Source organism: Anneissia japonica, unplaced genomic scaffold (genome assembly GCF_011630105.1).
Source record: "Anneissia japonica isolate Jap-2015-1 unplaced genomic scaffold, ASM1163010v1 scaffold1606_len605190_cov180, whole genome shotgun sequence".
Classification (NCBI taxonomy): domain Eukaryota; kingdom Metazoa; phylum Echinodermata; class Crinoidea; order Comatulida; family Comatulidae; genus Anneissia; species Anneissia japonica.
The window spans coordinates 382300-400307 of record NW_022749369.1 but is presented as its reverse complement, the minus strand read 5'-3'; the positions used below and the strand labels follow the sequence as shown (position 1 = coordinate 400307).

Here is an 18008-nt window from a genome sequence, read left to right as displayed (position 1 = left end):
TTTATTGCTTCCAATAAAACAGAATTATAGGTGGTGTAAAATATGTATAGGCCTAAATTAGTGGTGGTGTGGGTAGGCCTAGGTTAGCTTTTTGAGCCATCGGCCGATTGAGATTAGCAGGATGACAGGTTTGCAGGTTTTCTTGAAAACTCAGAATGTGAAAGTGCAAATTGTCGAAAAAAGAAAAACGAGGAGTTCGACTAGGTCTAGACAAATATATAAGAAGAGGAAAGTTGGAAATATAGGCCTACTGTCCGTCCAGGAATCGTAGCCCTCATTGTGTCCAAGAAAATTATCCTCATTTTGATATGGACCTATAAAAAGAATATGGTATTTCACTCTGCAGCACTGCATGCCAACAACCGCAGTCCCAGGATTGATTGGATTATTGATTTGCTAAAAGAAAAATCTTATGATATTATTCAAACTGGGCGCTTAAGAAATATTTACTTTAGGAGGGGTGGTTTCTCAAGCTCAAACGGGGCGCTTATTCGCGCGAGTATAATGTCAAAATATAGAATCCCAACACATTTTAGTGTAGCACACTGCACACCAACCAAAGAATAGCACGCTTATATCTCCACATCGAGTTGAACCGTATTTGCGGGCCGCTGAAAATGCATTTTACAAAATTCCAGGTTAAACATGGCTGGCTGCTGCGCGGCGATGATCGGAGGCGGTAAAATCTGAGAATGAAAAGTGAATAAAATGACGAATTTAAGGTAAAGTGTTACTGAAGAACGTTGGCGCTAGTGTACTTTTGCACACTACAAAATCAAAAACAACTATATAATTTATTATAAAATATGTAGTGTACAAAAGTTCACTAGCGCCGGCTATGGCTAGGCTAGTACTACTATCCTAGGCCTAGAATAGTAGGGCCTAGCACCATGGTCTGGCGCTGATGGACTTTAGTACTCCACCCTAACCTTAACCTCAACTGCAGTGAGTGACTCTTGCTAGCCTAGGCCTAGCTAGGCTTCTAGGCTATTAATACTACTTAGGTAGGTCCTAGGCCTACTCCTCCTACACACTAGGCCTATATATAGCTATATAGACGTCCTAACTAGGGTAGGCTAGGCCCGGGTAGGCCCAGCCTATAATACAGTACCTTGTTTATATATTAAGATTAGGCCTAGGTCGAAACCTATAATTATCGGCAAAATCTGCACAGAAATCGGCCCTAATATTTAAAAAATTCGCGGACGGATTTCGCATGCCAGATTTTTGCATGAAGGATATATTCGTAGAAGTGATCTTTTGAGGTGTCAGTACCGCTCAGCAGGCTTTCCTTTGTACTGTATGCCAAATTGTTGATAAAGTGAGGGCACAGTAAGGGGAAATTGACTATGGTACTCAAAATTGACAATAAAAGAGAAATAATTAGGCCTAGGTGTGTTTTATATTTTGGGGTTTTTTCTTTAATTTCGGGAACATTTGTCAAAGTTCTGGAGAACAGGAGATTGCATAAATATTTGGGAGAGTTGGAATGTATGTATCCTCTAGCCTAGTCGGAACCAGACTGGGACACAAATAGTATTCGATCCGCTGGAGTGGGGGGGGGGGAATGGTGAGCACTAGTGTTACAGCACTATGTGGTATTATTAGAGACTATTTAAACCCATTTTTGAGCATTGCTGATGCATTTAAAAAATATATTTCAATACTGTATCAATTACTAATACAGTATTATTAAAATTAAAGGACTATAAAATATACCGTAATACAAAGGAGTACATCCCTATGGTGTTTATTTAATATAATTCTCATTCAACAGTGCAATCACTACTTATTATAGTGAAGCGCTGCCACACTATATAGTATTATTTGCTCGGGGGTACATGAAGATTCAAATTATAAAATAGGTGTTCAGAACCACATTGATAACTGCATAATTGGTTGTAGGCCTATGTTTAAAGGTAGATCAATGCCTAATTTTCTGCAAACTTTGCAAAGGGATCAGTGCATATCTTTAAAATGAGCAGACAAATTTCTGGGCCTAAATAAAGTGTTAAACTACTCTACAACCAATATACTGGTTTATACTATTGGCACCCAGGACTTTAGAATTGGGAGCCAAGCAGCAAGTTACTGTACAAAGCCAAGCCCACTAAACTATCTAATATTAGTATTATAGTACAAAGAGATCCAAATTTATAGATTTTATTTAGTCATTTCGTTAAATTTTTGTGTCTTTATTTAATAGGTTAAATCATGATTTTTTCCAACTAATCTCTGGCAGATCAGCAATCCGCTCAAAGGTCAGTGAACATTTTTGTTAATGGCTAAGTATTCAATATCAAGTAAATGATGGAGGTATACAGTAAAATGTTTAATCGATCAATTGATTCATTTATTCAAAACTTTATTTTATGATTACATTTGAACAATAGCTATACATTTACAGAAGCTTGTTTTACAAAAGCTTGATATAGAATAAATAAAGAAATACTTCAGAAAATCATTTGCAATTGAAGATGAAGATTATGGTTATAATTCAAAGGGTAGACAATTCAAGGTATTGAGAACCTCTGAAGGATGCCACTATACTTAGTTTTTGTTTCGTACATTTCACATTGTCAGATTTTTTAAGATTGTGTAGATAACAGATTTTTTATACTTGCATATGAGGGCATACATACAGTAAGTACATTAAGATACTTAAATGTTGATGTGTCTTTGACCTGTCATCAAGATTTGTTCAGTCTAATCTTGTTGACACTGTCAACCCTGATTCATCCTATTTGGAACCAAATTGAAAATGTCCCACCCTAGTTGAGACATCTTCACAATTTTTCCAAGCTTCACAGCAGTACTAGAACTCAGGCAATTTCAATAAATTATCCTATAGGAATTAATTAGGATTTAAATAAGTGTTATGAAAAAGCAGAGCTACTGTATTGATTTTTATCAGTTTATTTGGCTCATTTTATTCGTACAGTAATAAGAATTCAATGTTTTTTAGTTCATGGTGTATTTAAACATAATAAATAATTTAGTCAGTTATGCAGAGATGGAAAAAATTTCTAAAGTTATTGTTTATCAAAAGTGTTTTTAAACATTAGAATATTTTAAAAACCTTTAACTTCACTAATTGATTTTAAATTTCAAAAGACAAGGCAAAAATATTGGAATATTACATGTAATTACTTTTTTTTTCAGGAACTTGTGAAAGAAGAACTATCAGCAAATAAAACAAAGCTGTTAGAAGGATTGCTGTCTTACAAGAAACCAAGGTAATATGCTGTATACTGAGTACTCTATTTGGTTAAGTGTTTCTTCATATTTTTTACAGATATCATGAATTACTTATACTGTAAATCTCTCATTGGTTGTATGAATTCACAACAAATTACTAGCCTACTGTAAACATTTCTTATTAGTATGAATATAACATGATGTTGAATTTAATATTACATAAAGTTAGCTGCAAAATGTTTTATTGATATTTATTTTCTGGAGTTACATATAAATGTATTACTTGGTATGAATTCATATTTAGTTTCTTACAAATCCCATCTTGGATATATTTATGTTGAGTCACTTACAAATCCCGTAGTAAGTATGAATTCATCTTCAGTTCCTTTTGCTTACAAATCCTTTAATTTTATTATGGCTGAATGCCTAATACATTACTTCCAAGTTGCTTCATATGGTGGTATTAGTCTTCTTGAAATGGTTTCTTTCACTATATTTCCACGTTATCTGTACAAATACAGATTATTTCATTTAATACATTTTTTTTGCTTTTCCTTATATTCATATATTTTGGGAATAACAGGAAATTGAACACATAACTTATAGGCCATTATACCAAGTCAGTCACAAACTTATGTGATCTTAGTGTAATTTTCACTGCAAACCAGTCATGGTACACTAAGCCTCTGGTTTGAAACATATTCCATCTGGTAGACTTCCTATGACCCAGGCCCTATTTTTATTGATTTTTTTTTTCAAATAATGTGAGAATGCCACAGAGCTATTAAACAACTAGAGTGCTGACTAGATGACAAAGCAATGCGGAGTTGTGTATGTCTACCATCAAAGATGGCCACCGTAGGAAAGCGCCACATTTAGGCTTAGCGTAAATATTATAACCATAAATAAGCCCTTTGACTAACTATTATTTAATTTCATTATTATTAATAATATTAATAGATTATTAAACTATTGTAGCCAAAAAGAGGCCAAGTGGAGAATCTGATTAAAAATAAAGTACTGAGGAATGAAAATCGAAATCGGTATACGCTACACCGCAAGGCTTGAGTTTCAACAGAGCTGTATTCAAAACTTTAAAGTTAGTTGAAGGCGCCATTGAAACGTTGCTTATTGTATTATGATTGGCTGAATTTATAGCAACCATCTTGTATGGTACACACGCACAGCTCTGCACATTTTGAACACTGAATATATTGGAGTTAGCATTCTAGTGTTCTTATTATAACTCTGTGGAGAATGCTAGGTTTATGCTGTAGAGGACGCCATTGGGCCACTCCCTCAAGATTTTTTAGGGGACAATACTGTGCCTTTCAAGGAAGCATCCGGCAGGTCATCAATGTCCATCTATTTAGGTGATTCTCAGTAACAACTAATACTCAAATGTATTCTCCTATTTAACTTAATTTACTGATTTCTTCTTTCCTAATCTTTTGATACTTTAACATTTTTTTTAGTGCTAATTCAGCTCTCAAACTGAAAGGAGATAAAAGTATTGGCAAACCTGAATTGAACTTCTGTGTCAGACTCAGCAAATTCCTGGTATGTTAATTTTTAACAATTTATAAAATTTACTTTATTAATAATTACCTAAAAGAGGTGACCTAGAAGTTGTAATAAATTTTTATTATTGTCATTACTGTTTGCAGTATTGTTTTTACTATTAATATTTTTTTTAATTATTTCAAGTACTTTTAGACAAGAATGCATAATTGATTTATTGTAACATGATCATAAATACAGTAATTTGTCAAAATAGTTGATTTTACAGTAATTTTTCAAAATAGTTAATTTTACATTTATCAGCTTGTACTTTTGTGTACTAGGACCTAGATGAGTGTCAGAGCCAGCATCTATTTGAGTCGTTCCTAATTCATGGATTCCGAGGATCAGCCAAACAATTACAGGTTAATTTTTTATATTTTTGCAATAATTTATCTTATATTAACTACGTCATTTTTGTTAGTAGTTAGTGCGTATACTTTTTTATTTACTTATTTACCTACCTTACTTTTTTTTACATTACCTACTGTATGTTCTTTACATTTCTTGTTTACCTGTTATTTATTTATTTATTTATTTAACTTCCGTATTTATTTATTTAACTTCTTTATTTATTTCTTTATGACAAGTTTAACACATTTATTTATTGAAGATCTAGACTTCTCTATATTGACAACGAAACGTTTATGAAGAAATAAAGTAGATTTTCATCATTATTTTTGCTTGCATTTGTTATTTGTCTATATTATATTGAGCCTCTTACTGAATGTTACATAGCTAATTTTGTTACCCAATCTGCATATCTATGATGCATCTCAGGTAAGTTCCTAGTCTATTGGGGCCCTACCAACATCCGATACATCGTCGTATTGATCTGATTGTCATGATTTTCCCCCAGGCAATACTGAAAGATGAACGCAGTGTCCAAGCTCTACTTTTAAAGGCAAGTTGAAGGATTTTTGCATTTTTTTCTAATTGCTCATTATCTTGAGGAGCATGGCATGCATTTTGATTAAATAAAAATAAAACAATTTAAGAAAAAATTGATACAAAACATGTTAAGTAGGAACTTGATGAATTTGTTACAAACAGCATATATGGTAGAAGTTAAAGGTGATACTCATGCTGACCTGTGGGCTCGTTTATTTCAGGTGTGGGACTATTACCAAACTGAGCGGATTCAACTCTTACATTGTCTTAAGCAAGTGCTTAGCTTTTGTGAAGAGTTAGGCCATCCATACAATGTAAGTACTCTGCTATGGCGATTAGCATACATATAAATGAAGTATGCCCTGGGATTTGAAGACAATAATTTAAACCAACAATATTGAGCTCCATTCATATTTGTTTGGTATAATTGAAATATGGTTGAATAGTTCATTTTTTCTCTCAGTTCATTAAAATTGTTGTTAATGCTTCTACTTTTAAATATCCAATATAATTCTCAATGGCCTGTAATATCTTGTGTCTGTAGGCTGTTTACTTGGAATGTCTTCAGGACCTACAACGTCAGAAGCTCATTGATAAACTTTTTGCCCAATATGAAGACCGGTGCCAAGCAGTTGCCCCCAACAAACTAGATGTTGGACCTCCTATGGTTGGTAAACTTCTGAACTTCTTTATGTCTCTCATTTATGATTTTGTGAATAAGAAGTATATTGTTATCACAGTAAAATAGAAACAAGGAGCATGACCCCTTGATACAATCAAAATCTTTTTTTTTTTTTGGGCGGCCAAGCTGACCTGTCGGAGTCTATGAGAAAAACTCTTGAGATGATCAGATTCTTAAGTATTCTAGCATTTAAGGAGTGCATTTCTTCATCGTCTTGATGATTTTTTATGCAGGTGGTTGGGTCATTAGAGGAAGGTTCGCTTGTAAAGGGGCTCAGTCACACACCCTGTTTACTGCTCTGAATTCTTTTCTATTTCTTTTTTAGAATGCTAGTCTCACATTTATCTTTAATGCTAGTGTATTGAGTATTTCAGTATTTAAAATTGTTTTGTTAATTTTGCAGACTGATAGGCAGTCTCTTAAATGGTCACTGCAATGTTTAAGAGAACAGGTAAGTTTTGAATATTATATATATCAATATATACGATTTTATTTACTCAGATTTTACTTACCTATATTTATCATTTTTTGTTTATGTTAATATTTTTTGTTTTTATAATATTTATTTCTCTGTATCAGTACTTATCCATCTTTATAATTAATATTCATCTTCAGTGTGAATTGTTGGAGATCATACTCTTATATTTCAAAAGTTTTGAGGCCACAGAAAAAAGGATACTAAGTCTTATTAAACTTTTCCAGGTAAGTCTCAAAATGTGTTATCTAAATTATGCCCATTAGAAATTATTACTATAAGTGTAAATTAATTCTTCCAAATTACTGAAAACAGTATGATGCAAAGCAATACTTTAACTATATGAAAGTGCATAGCACCATCTGTCAGGTTGCACAATTGTTATGGGTTATCAAAGATCTTATAATAACAAGATAGCGTTCTTTGCGAATTCTGCTTGTAAACTGCAAAAAATTGCTCTTGCAATTTCAATTAGTTTTGAACTTTAACATCTATGATCTCCGTGCACATTCTGGACCAACCGCCCTAGTAACAACTAGGACGCCCTCTCTCAAACCATGGAGAATGCTGTCTTGTTATTATAAGATCTTTGTTGGTTACTGTATTATTTCTTTATCTTTTAGAAACAAGGTTTTGGCACAAGGCAAACTAACAAGCATTTATATGATGGTGATACAACTGCAGATCAGTTAATGAACAGATTAGGGTAAGTGTTTGAATATCTAGATATTGATATTTCTACACATTATTTGTATTAATTTAAGGGCATATATGTATTTACTCAGCCATATCTAATAAGGATTTAATGTGGAATTTTTGGAGAGCGGTGCATATTACAAGTTAATGTAGTGTTAAATAAATATGCATAGCTTTTTGTTGCAATGTTAACATTAATGGTTTCTGTAATCAATGCTTTTTAATGGACACAGGTAATTAACCTATAGTCCAACCCCCTGCTTCAACCTAGGAGGGCCATGTGACCACTTTTTGTCTGTCCTCTCCCCTCCGACCTGCCCGGCATGGGAGACCCTACCAGTAGCTAGGCTACCACCAGTTTAACTCATCGGATCTCTGAGGAACACGAGCTGCTCTACCACGACAAGGTATCAGCCACAGATCAGCTTTGATTAAGCAACACAATTCCAAATAGAATAATAAGCTAAGGGAGTGATGCTTAGAAGAAAAAATAACACATTTGGTGCAGCATTTATATATTTTGAGACAGCAATACAATATGTTGCTACAATATGTCACATCCAAACTTGAGCTGTAGTTGTTTTTTTTAATTTTTTTATTTGTTAGATTTAATTGCTGCCTTATCATCCTTGAGTGTTTGGATCTGTACCACTTCTTAGGAGAAACTACACATGAAAGGTAAATATTTTTCAATAATAATTATAATATTTGTACAAATGAATAAACAAACAATTAAAGAAACAAATAAATAAATATAATAATATGAATAATAAAACAAACTAAGGTGGCAGCTTAAGAGAAAGTGAGTAGGAACAAAACAATATGACATGAACATAAACAAAGTATTTTGATAACGTAATTACTATTGTTTTAATGTTGATTTACTGTTGACATTTAATTTTTTTTTATGTCTGTACCTACCGAAGTCAATCATATCCCACAGGATATTATTGTGTTTTTTTTTGTTTTTTTTTTTAATTTAGGACTTCAAAACATAAACTTGTTTCCTGTAAAGAGACCTTCAATGTGAGTTAACCTTGCTGTTATGTATTGATTTTATAGTAACTTGTATTAACTTATAATAATAATAATAGCTTTTATTATATTATTTTTATGCTAGTTCATAAAGCGTCATTTAAGTGACCGGGGTGCAGGATCCATGGTGCTGTGCACGTTGATGGTGGAAAGAATGAGTTTTAAGTAATTTCTAAAATGAAGCAACAGAAGAACAATGTTTAATGTGTATAGATAGTGAATTCCAAAAGGTTGATGCTGCAAAGGAAAATGATATTATAATAATTAATTATAACATGTTTAATACTGTAGGCATTTAATTCCTACATTCTGTTTTTTTATCTTGAATATTCAACAGGACTTGAACAAGTTGGTAGGTTCCCTTGGCAACATCATTCACTATGGTCCATTAATACTAGCTTGGACTAGTCTCCATGCAGCTGCGTTTCCTGATAAAGATCCGGAGTTTGTTCAGAGGCTTGGTCAATCTGCTCTACAACTGCAGGTCTTTCAATATCTTTACACCATGCTCAACCTGGCACCCTTTAGCTCAGATGCTGTAAGAATCTCATCATCTTCTATTTTTTTTTTATTATATACCATATTTTAACATTTGTAGAAATACATCATACAAAGGAGATCATTTGGGAGTGTTGATGCTCTATATACCATGCCTCTTTATAAGACTTAAGCACAGTACCCAGGATAAGTTATAATAATGTGCATTTGCGACAGTTGACCTAAAGAAGTAGCTGTTTGGAACAGATTTAAAAACAATTCTCATGCATAGTGCTCTGATAAATATCTAATATGTTTCATAGTTTTTGTCACTTATAAAAGACAGTGATTAAGTTTGCTAATTGGCAATAAATATAATCTTTATAATCATTGTAGTGTACAGATATTTTTGGCATGTTATTCTTATTTTTGTACAAATTAATACAGTTATTTAGAAAAGAATAAAATTACGTTAAATTTGATGGTTGTAGCATTCAATTTATATTTCCTGTTCACATTATTTCATAGGTTTTGTCACCGTTGAGTCACACAATCGTATATGGCCTTCTCAACTTGGTTCTTTCTGTTTTTGATGAGCAAACACTGGGATCAACCCATATCCTGGTGCACCTCACCTGTCAGTTACTGGAACAAAAACACCTTTGTGAAACATTCTGGGAGGAAGTAAGTGCAATTGTCATCAACTATGGTTATTGATGATATAAGAATACTTTAACAATTGTATGATGGGTGAGAAGAGATTATATAACCGTACAACAGAAACAGGCCTACAAAAGTATACGTATTCTGTATAGAGGTGTAGATGAAATTTGTTACCTAGTATGTGAATTGATCTAAAATTATTTACCATATATGTGTTACTGTATTTATTTGAATAAGCACCCCAGTGCGTTAATGTTGAGAAGGGTTTTTGAGAGCACTTATTCGAGGGAGGCGTTTTTTGTGTAAAATGGATATGTGCTGTATATATACTCAAATAAACAATTTCCACATAATTTCCATCAACCAAATGTGTTATTGTGTGATCATAAAGACTTATTGATCCCAACTCCTGAGTAGAACATTAATAGACAGTGTTGAGAATGATGTTGCTTCCATTAGATTTGTTTACAGTCATTTTTTTTTTGTGGGGTGGGGTGGCATTTATTCGAAGGAAGCCATTCTAAATGAGGATTTAGAGGGGGGCCTTTATTTGAGGGATGAATTTATTCAAATAAATATGGTATGTATTAAGTAAGTGTGAATGATGGTATATAATGTATTGAAATAATTTATCTCGTAGGATGTTGATGGTGGAATGGCCATGCTTCTACATTCTGCCACCATGAAGTTTCCAATGGAATTCAGTCCCCTCCTACAGCTACTGAAAGCAATGGCAACCAGTGGTACAAAGAAGGTTAGAGCATGTTTTTGACAAATTATTATTCTTTATTTTAATAAATATTTTGCTATATATAATTTAATTTACAGGTATTTTTATATATTCAATTTCCATTGAAACTGGAGATAAGCTATAGTTGACCAGTTATCCAAATAAATCATATGATATAAAGTTTGGTATGATAAAATAACTCCCATCAGTGACTTATATCCAGTAGATCCCCTTTTAATTGGAGTTTCCTTAATAGTGGTGTCACCTTAACAGAGGGACCCAAAGAAGGATTATAAATTTTATGTAGAACTTATTTGAATTCTGCTACCAACCTAATTTGAAATCAGCTGGTACACTTTATTGCTGCTATTGCACAATTATTTTTTTTGAGAAAACATTTTTTTTTTACATATTAAATGCTACATACATAAATAAATTTCTGTTGTATAGCAATTTATTATATATTAGTATAAGTAATCAAGACCAACACACAATGTATTACGAAAAATAAAAAGTTAAAATAATTTTTGACACTCATATATCTGAAAGAACTGTATGAATATATAAACTATTTACTTTATATTTTCTGATTAGGTGTATGAATATTTAAACCATCTTCCCCATTTCACTGAGTTACTTGACAACAACAAAGCTGATGAAATAAAGAGCATGAAGCAAGCTGGCATTTGGACACGAGTCACAGACAAAATACTATTCTTAAAAGGTACATTGCATAGGTTAATATTAATTGAAATAGTAATTTCAATTAGTTGAATTAACACCTAGCTGTCAGTTGATAAGGATATCTGATAGGGTCAAAACGTTCATATAAGTACTCCGTTTCCATTTTAGCATTACAAAAACGAAAATTTGTCATCTGTAATTTATTAAGGTTATGTATCTATAGCAGTTAGCATTATTATTGAACATGTCATTAATCTCTTTTACAGCTGATGGTTCCAATAGCTTTGTGATTCCAGCTTTAACAACAGGTGTTATTTTTGAACAAAATACAGGTATGTCAATTTTTTATTTATTTTGTATTTGAAATTAATGTTATCAGTTGTGCATGTGCATTTATTTCTGCCTTTTTGGCATTATATAAAAAGCTTCTTTTTCTTTTGGTTCTACTTTGCCTCATTTGCCATAGTGATAATAAAATTTGTTATTGTTTTTTTGTCATTTTTGCTGCTGCTGTTACCATTGTTCCTGTTATTATTGTATTGTTAATTTAACATTATTTTATGGAGTTGTTTAAAGTCAGGCTTTGGAGGAAAAAATTGTTTGATATGTTGTTTGAACTGATTTTTTTAAGACACAAAAAGTATATATGACAAAAAAACTCTGGAAGGGTTAATGAGATACAGATTTTTAAATATTTAAAAACTGGGGAAAATGGGTGGTTACAGAAGTACTGGGATGGTGTCCAGTGGGGGATAGTTTTTACCATTGTTTAGTTAGGTTTGTAGTTAAGATAAAAGTTGTGATCCCAGCCCAGAAACCTTGACTCAGAAATACCGGGTTGATGTCCGGTGGGGGATAGTTGTACCATATTGTAGTTAAGTTATAGTTAAGCTTAATCTTGAGCCGTAATTCCTGGCTCCGAAACCTTGACTCAGAAGTACCGGGTTGGTGTCCAGCGGGGGATAGTTTTACTCCAAAGTTTTTACTATTATTTATTTTATTGTACTGTGCTGGTTACTTGTTGTTGTTGTTATTGCACTGTCTTTTTGCAAGACCATATTGTATAACAGTGGTAAGATCTCGCCTGTATATGTTATCCTGCCTAAAGATGTTTTTAAATAAATGTAATAAAAATACTTAAATGATTATTTATAGGTGATCATCTGATTCGTTGGGATTATGAATACAGTGGCTGGTTTTTGTTCAGTTGTCAGATGGAGAACTTTCTTGAGTCCATAATACAGGGACTAGGCTCAGGTAACTGCGATGCAGCTTAGTTCAATAAACCAATTTGTGTTTTGAAATGCGCATGCCCATAGCCAAGGTCATTCAACATAAACCTATGTGCTGTGTATGTTTGTATATGTTGATGGACCTTGATACAGGAATGCGCAGTTCAAAATTAGAATTGGCTTATTTAATAAGTAGAGGAATTAGAAACTATCATGTGAAAACCAGATTAAATTTTTAAATGTTGATTTAATATATTTATATTTTTATATATTTTTTTTTCTTTTGTGATTTTATAAAACAGAAACTCAAGGAAGTCAGAATCGGAGCATTGTAGAACTTGTTGGTCACATGCTGAAGTCCAATTGGTCGATTTCTGCAAATTTTAAACCAATCATACAACAAATATATAGGTTTATTCAACAGTAAGTTAAAGCAAATCTTGTTTACTAAGATACTTTAATTGATGTAATAATTTTTGTTTTAACTCATGTTACCAAGACCTGCACATGTGCACTTTTTTTATTATTATTATTGATGGTCTCTCTAGCATTGAAAGATCCTAAATTGGGCTTGAAAAGGTTTTGCTCATTGTTATTAAAATCGAAACAATTACCAGTCAATGATTGTATTTATTAATTTTCAGGTTGTCAAGTCTTCCTCATCCACCTCTTCAACTGATAACATCCTGTCTTGATTGTATAACAACAGTTGCTGAACATAACTCACAAGAGGTAAAGAATCATAGTAGCCGATAGATTCCTGCACTTTTGTCTCATAGTGACCGTTAATGTTGGAGGTGTATGAATGGATTCCTGCATTTTTGTCTCATAGTGACCGTTAATGTTGGAGGTGTATGAATGGCCTAAGCCTAAAGCCCTGTCCAGACTATCAAATTTTATTTGACAAAAACATGTGACATGCCTAAATATGTTCATAATGACATCACATCATGACCATATATAGGCACATCGTGACTATATATGGTCATACAACAGTTTCTTGTAAAAGAAAATTTGATAGTGTGAACAGAGCAATAGTCTATTTTGTAAATTGTTACCTGGACAAACTGGTAAATGTATATCACTCAACTTAAAGGCTACCACCATTACGTAATGAATGAGATTATGTGTAAAATTATGATAGAAGCTCTTGCATAAACTTAGAGTACTGCAGTGTTACGTCACGATACCACATGATACTACTCCGTTTCTATCGTTGCAAAATGCGTTCAACCGGATGCCATTTTCTCCACTGACAAACCATTGATCCCAATTTCTAACGTAATTATTAAGATGTTTTTTCTTAGTTTTTCTTTATAAATTTTAATTGATGATTAAATGTGTGTTCGATAACTAATATAATGCAAGCTTTTGTGTTTTTAGTACATTTTGATGGTAAAATATTAGATTTTAAAATGCCTATTCCAGAAAACCTATGAAGTCATTCAGGCGTAATGAACGGTAACCAATGTCTGGTTGGCGACAGAGGGCGCCACCTGGCGTTGTCACGACACGACTGTGGTACTCTATACTGATAAAATATGAAAAATCTTTCAAAATGCAAAATTCATCTTCTAAAAATTTAGGTTTGGAAAGAGCTGCAGCTGATTGGGTTTCTTCCACACACTGGTAACCTTTACACTGAAGTAGCAAAAGCCGCAAGGTAATTCAAATCTTATGTATATCTCATCTATTCTAAAGATTTAAAGTAAATGTATATGGCTCATGAAATATATTTCTTATTTATATAATGTTGGTTCTAATTCTTTTAGTGGTGATGGCATCTTTCCTGGTCACTATGGTAACCTTCTTCATCGACATGAGCAACCAAGCGGGGTGTATCCAGTTACGTTATCATGCCTTAATCTCTTGCATCAGCTTGTCAAGGTAACAAATGCAATATTCATTAAAATAAACTAATTTCTTAAATTCAAATTTCATCTTTTTCTGTTGTATGCTCTATACACAATATCTGGCCATTAGTTGGTCCTTTAAATGTAGGTGCATTGACCCGAACCTGATACACTAAGGTGTTGTGCCACTTTTTAATTGTAATAATGCTTCATTTGTGTTTGATTGACAGGGCCTGTCATCAGTGAATGTTGATGTTGCTGTCAGCCAGGATCTATTGGCTATTGTTGTCTTCATGCAGCGTGAGGTCTTCACTGTGTTCCATAAGTGGCGTTGCAATGTGTTCTCTGATCGCGAGACTATTGGTCAGAAGTGTTTGGAAATATTTCATATCATTCTCAACACTGCACAAAGGACCAATACTAACCAAACACAAAAAAGCAGAGGGTAGGTTTAACTTTAATTTATATATTACTTTATTCGTGGATGAAAAAACAGATTATTGTTATATAAATTATATATTAAAAAATTATGAATTTGGATGTTGGTCCATCCAATTGAATGTCTTGCTTTTGTACCGAATACAAATGAATATAATTATTTAATAGAATACAACACGTAAACTTTTTGACAATTGGATTAAAATTTAAATAAAAATAATGATATTATCTAATGATATGTTTTTAGTTATGATCACATACATATACAATTAGAATAATAAACTACAATTTTAAGAGTTGCAACACTATTAAATTAGTATTAAATATATTTTCTTATTTGCTATATATTATTAATTTCAGTATCACTGAAATACATAAAATAATAATAATAATAATAATAAAAACTGCACTTATATTGCCTATCTAGCATACTATTCCGAGGCACAGTGGAGGAAAAGAATAAGTATTTATTTTATATATTGATTTTGTTTGAAAAGAAAAACAGTGACTTTCCAAATTACCTAGTCAAAAATTATTATTTTTGAATTATGAAACACAAACAGAACAAAAATGTAGCAAGTAAATTCATACTGTATTACAATATGTGTGAGGTAAATGTGTTTAGATGTGCAGGGATTCATTGGATAATTGATTGATTTTCTAGGGTGACATTGCGAGAGACTTGTATACATGGCTTTTTGAACTTTGAATCAGGTCAGGCTCTGCTGAACATCGTGTCAACTGGGGTCGATGCCATTGACCAACGAGCAACTGAAAATGGATGGTATGTCACATTTTCACCAAGAAAATAATAATTGTATTATTATGTATAATTACAATTATTTATATTTAATATATTTTTTTCCTTTTTGCTTATAGTACCTTTGCTGGTCCAGTTGAGAGGTTAACACAACTTATTAAACTTGCATTCTCTGTCTTGAATCGACTAATGATCTGGCAGCCAGCCAATCACGAGCCTTCACCTATGGAGCAAGTGTTGACATCGCATACTACTGGCCTCCCTCACCAACCACATTTAGTGGCTCTGATTGCTGGATACATATACCATAAGTTTGATCCTAGATTGCCAACACTTGCAACACTCCTGTTGAAAAGATTAGCTTTAGTAAGTTGTTGCTCTCTTTGTGATCTATCCAAATTGTGCATTATTTATTTATTTGATTAAATTTGAGTTAATTTCAAGCTTAAAAAGAGATTGTTTTTTTTTGTTTCTAGGTTGCACCAATGTCTGTGTATGGCTGCCTAGGTAACCATGCTATTGCTATCAGAGATACATATTTATATCGATTGCAATCTCATTCAGAGGTAAGCACTGCTATTAGTTATAAAAACTCTTATTCATGTTTGTGTATATAATAATAATATGTTACACTTATATAGCGCTTAATAACAACAATTCCTCTAAGCACTTCATATTATTATCCTTGGTCGTTGGGTCAACCTACCAGGTACCCGTTTGTGCTCCTGGGCGGAGAGAGGCAACTGTAGGTTAAGTGACTTGCCTAAGGACACAAGCAAAATTCACAGCAAGGGATTGAAGCCCTGCCCTCAAGTTTAAGAAGCAAAACTGCAACTGCTGTGCTAAACTACCCTACATTTAAATTTAAAAAAAATTATGATTAGTTAATCTGACAAATTGATTAATATGTTTGTTCATGATTGCAACCAAACATATTTACAAATTAAGATAATCAAATTTCTTTTTAAAAATGATTAATCAGCAAATAATGATGAATTTTTATACACAGTAAAGATATCTTTATGTCTATTTTAATTCCATTTTTTTAGGATGCTAGATTGCGTGTGGTCATTTTGGAATTTTTAAGTTCAGCCGTTGAAAGTCAACCTGGTCTCATAGAAATGTTCCTTAACTTGAATTTCAAAGAGAAAAAAACAACAGTAGCACCTGGAAAGAAAGGTGATAAAACCAAAACCAAACAGGTAAGTCATGAAATAGGATTTGGTTGGCACACAACTACAGGAGTCCCAATTTGGAAGGAGTCACTTCCAGGAGGTCTGTTTAAATGACCTTTCCTAACACATCTAATTTTGTTTTTTTGCGCGTGGTGATACCCATCTTCACCGATTTCCATGAGAACATTGATAACTGAAGTAACAAATACGTGCAAATGTTATGAATTTGGAAAAGTTAGGTCATTTTCTGGGAGCTTCGTGCTTGCTTGCGGGAGTGTTGGAGGGAGTTCCGGGGGGACTCCCGTGATTTGCGGGAGACCCTTAGCAACTATTACTGGTGTCATGCAGTTTTAAAGCACTAATTAGCATTAACAAATTGTATACATCATTGCAAATTAGGCACAATTGCAGAGGATTTTCAACAATGAATATATATCACCCTGTTTAACGAACATATCACTTCTGAGACATGTACACTTACATGTGTATTGTTCAATACACAGGAAGACCATCTCATCAATTTTCCAAGTAGTGTAGTGAATTCAGTAAGCTGAGCATATCATTCGAAGGATGGTATACATTATGGTAAAATTAGTCAATATGCTGAGGGTTTCCAGCAGCGAATATATTACCCACATTTACTAACATAGTAGGATGAGGTACCTAGAGTGAAATAACTTACCCAAATAGACAAGTGAAGATTTTCACCGCAGGATTCTAATTAAGGAATGTACATTTCAAAGTTCATCACTTTGTGATAATCCAAGCCGGTTGCTGCGCCGCGGCGTCTTACGGCTGCTTTTCCGGTCCCCGAGGACCAGTTCAAGCAGTTCATTCAGGCGCCGCCCATTCCTCGCGCTGCCAAGGGCAGACTGCGGGAGGATCAGAAGCTCTCTTCTACTTCTAAGGCTTTGTTTTCTAACAAAGCTCAGGGCGCGGCTGAGGAGGCTTTGGCCTTTGTGGACCGCGCGGCTCGGGAGGGCATTCGCGCCGTGAATGGGGCGGGGTTTGCTTTGTCCTTCTTGTAACTCTTGTCCCGGACGCCATTGGCCTCCTTCGTGCGGGCATTGGCCTTATTTCGGACCAGTTTAGTTCCATCGCCCAGGCTGCCGGCGCGGCCCGGAGGGCTAATGTGCTCCGGGCGACAACGGTCAGCCCCGGTCATTTTGACCGGTTTTAGACTGCCCCTCTTTTGGGGCAGATGACCTCTTCTTTGGCCAGTTCGCTGCCAAAGAAGAGGCTTGGGCTAGGGAGTTGGAAGCGCGGCGTCAGACTATGGCTAAGTTCCCGCGCCGTGACCGCCGTTCAGCGCGTTCCCAGCGCTGGGCGTTTGCGAGGCCGTCACATCAGCCCCAGCAGCAACAGCCTCTGTTGCATCCCCTCCCGCAGCCCGCAGCCGCTGTCCCTCCTGCTCCTGCCACCAATCGACAATTCACCCGGGCTGCTCCCTCAGCCGACA

At 34.0% G+C, this 18008-nt stretch overlaps 1 protein-coding gene across 1 annotated transcript in view; it reads left to right on the top strand.

Moving 5' to 3' along the window:
* Window positions 1–627: 627 nt before the first annotated feature.
* LOC117121085 (nucleoporin NUP188 homolog) overlaps window positions 628–18008 on the top strand; it is a 30363-nt gene continuing 12982 nt past the window's right edge. The window contains exons 1-29 of the mRNA XM_033266186.1: window positions 628–722; window positions 2207–2261; window positions 3163–3236; window positions 4674–4758; window positions 5043–5123; window positions 5618–5662; window positions 5871–5963; window positions 6194–6316; window positions 6735–6782; window positions 6947–7033; window positions 7430–7512; window positions 8109–8180; window positions 8486–8528; window positions 8875–9075; window positions 9543–9698; window positions 10318–10431; window positions 11002–11131; window positions 11358–11423; window positions 12247–12348; window positions 12626–12746; window positions 12968–13055; window positions 13910–13986; window positions 14096–14210; window positions 14407–14621; window positions 15279–15398; window positions 15494–15740; window positions 15851–15940; window positions 16424–16576; window positions 17317–17555. Coding sequence (XP_033122077.1) covers window positions 709–722; window positions 2207–2261; window positions 3163–3236; window positions 4674–4758; window positions 5043–5123; window positions 5618–5662; window positions 5871–5963; window positions 6194–6316; window positions 6735–6782; window positions 6947–7033; window positions 7430–7512; window positions 8109–8180; window positions 8486–8528; window positions 8875–9075; window positions 9543–9698; window positions 10318–10431; window positions 11002–11131; window positions 11358–11423; window positions 12247–12348; window positions 12626–12746; window positions 12968–13055; window positions 13910–13986; window positions 14096–14210; window positions 14407–14621; window positions 15279–15398; window positions 15494–15740; window positions 15851–15940; window positions 16424–16576; window positions 17317–17555 — 3137 coding nt within the window. The 5' untranslated portion in view covers window positions 628–708. The remainder of the gene's footprint in view (window positions 723–2206; window positions 2262–3162; window positions 3237–4673; window positions 4759–5042; window positions 5124–5617; window positions 5663–5870; window positions 5964–6193; window positions 6317–6734; window positions 6783–6946; window positions 7034–7429; window positions 7513–8108; window positions 8181–8485; window positions 8529–8874; window positions 9076–9542; window positions 9699–10317; window positions 10432–11001; window positions 11132–11357; window positions 11424–12246; window positions 12349–12625; window positions 12747–12967; window positions 13056–13909; window positions 13987–14095; window positions 14211–14406; window positions 14622–15278; window positions 15399–15493; window positions 15741–15850; window positions 15941–16423; window positions 16577–17316; window positions 17556–18008) is intronic.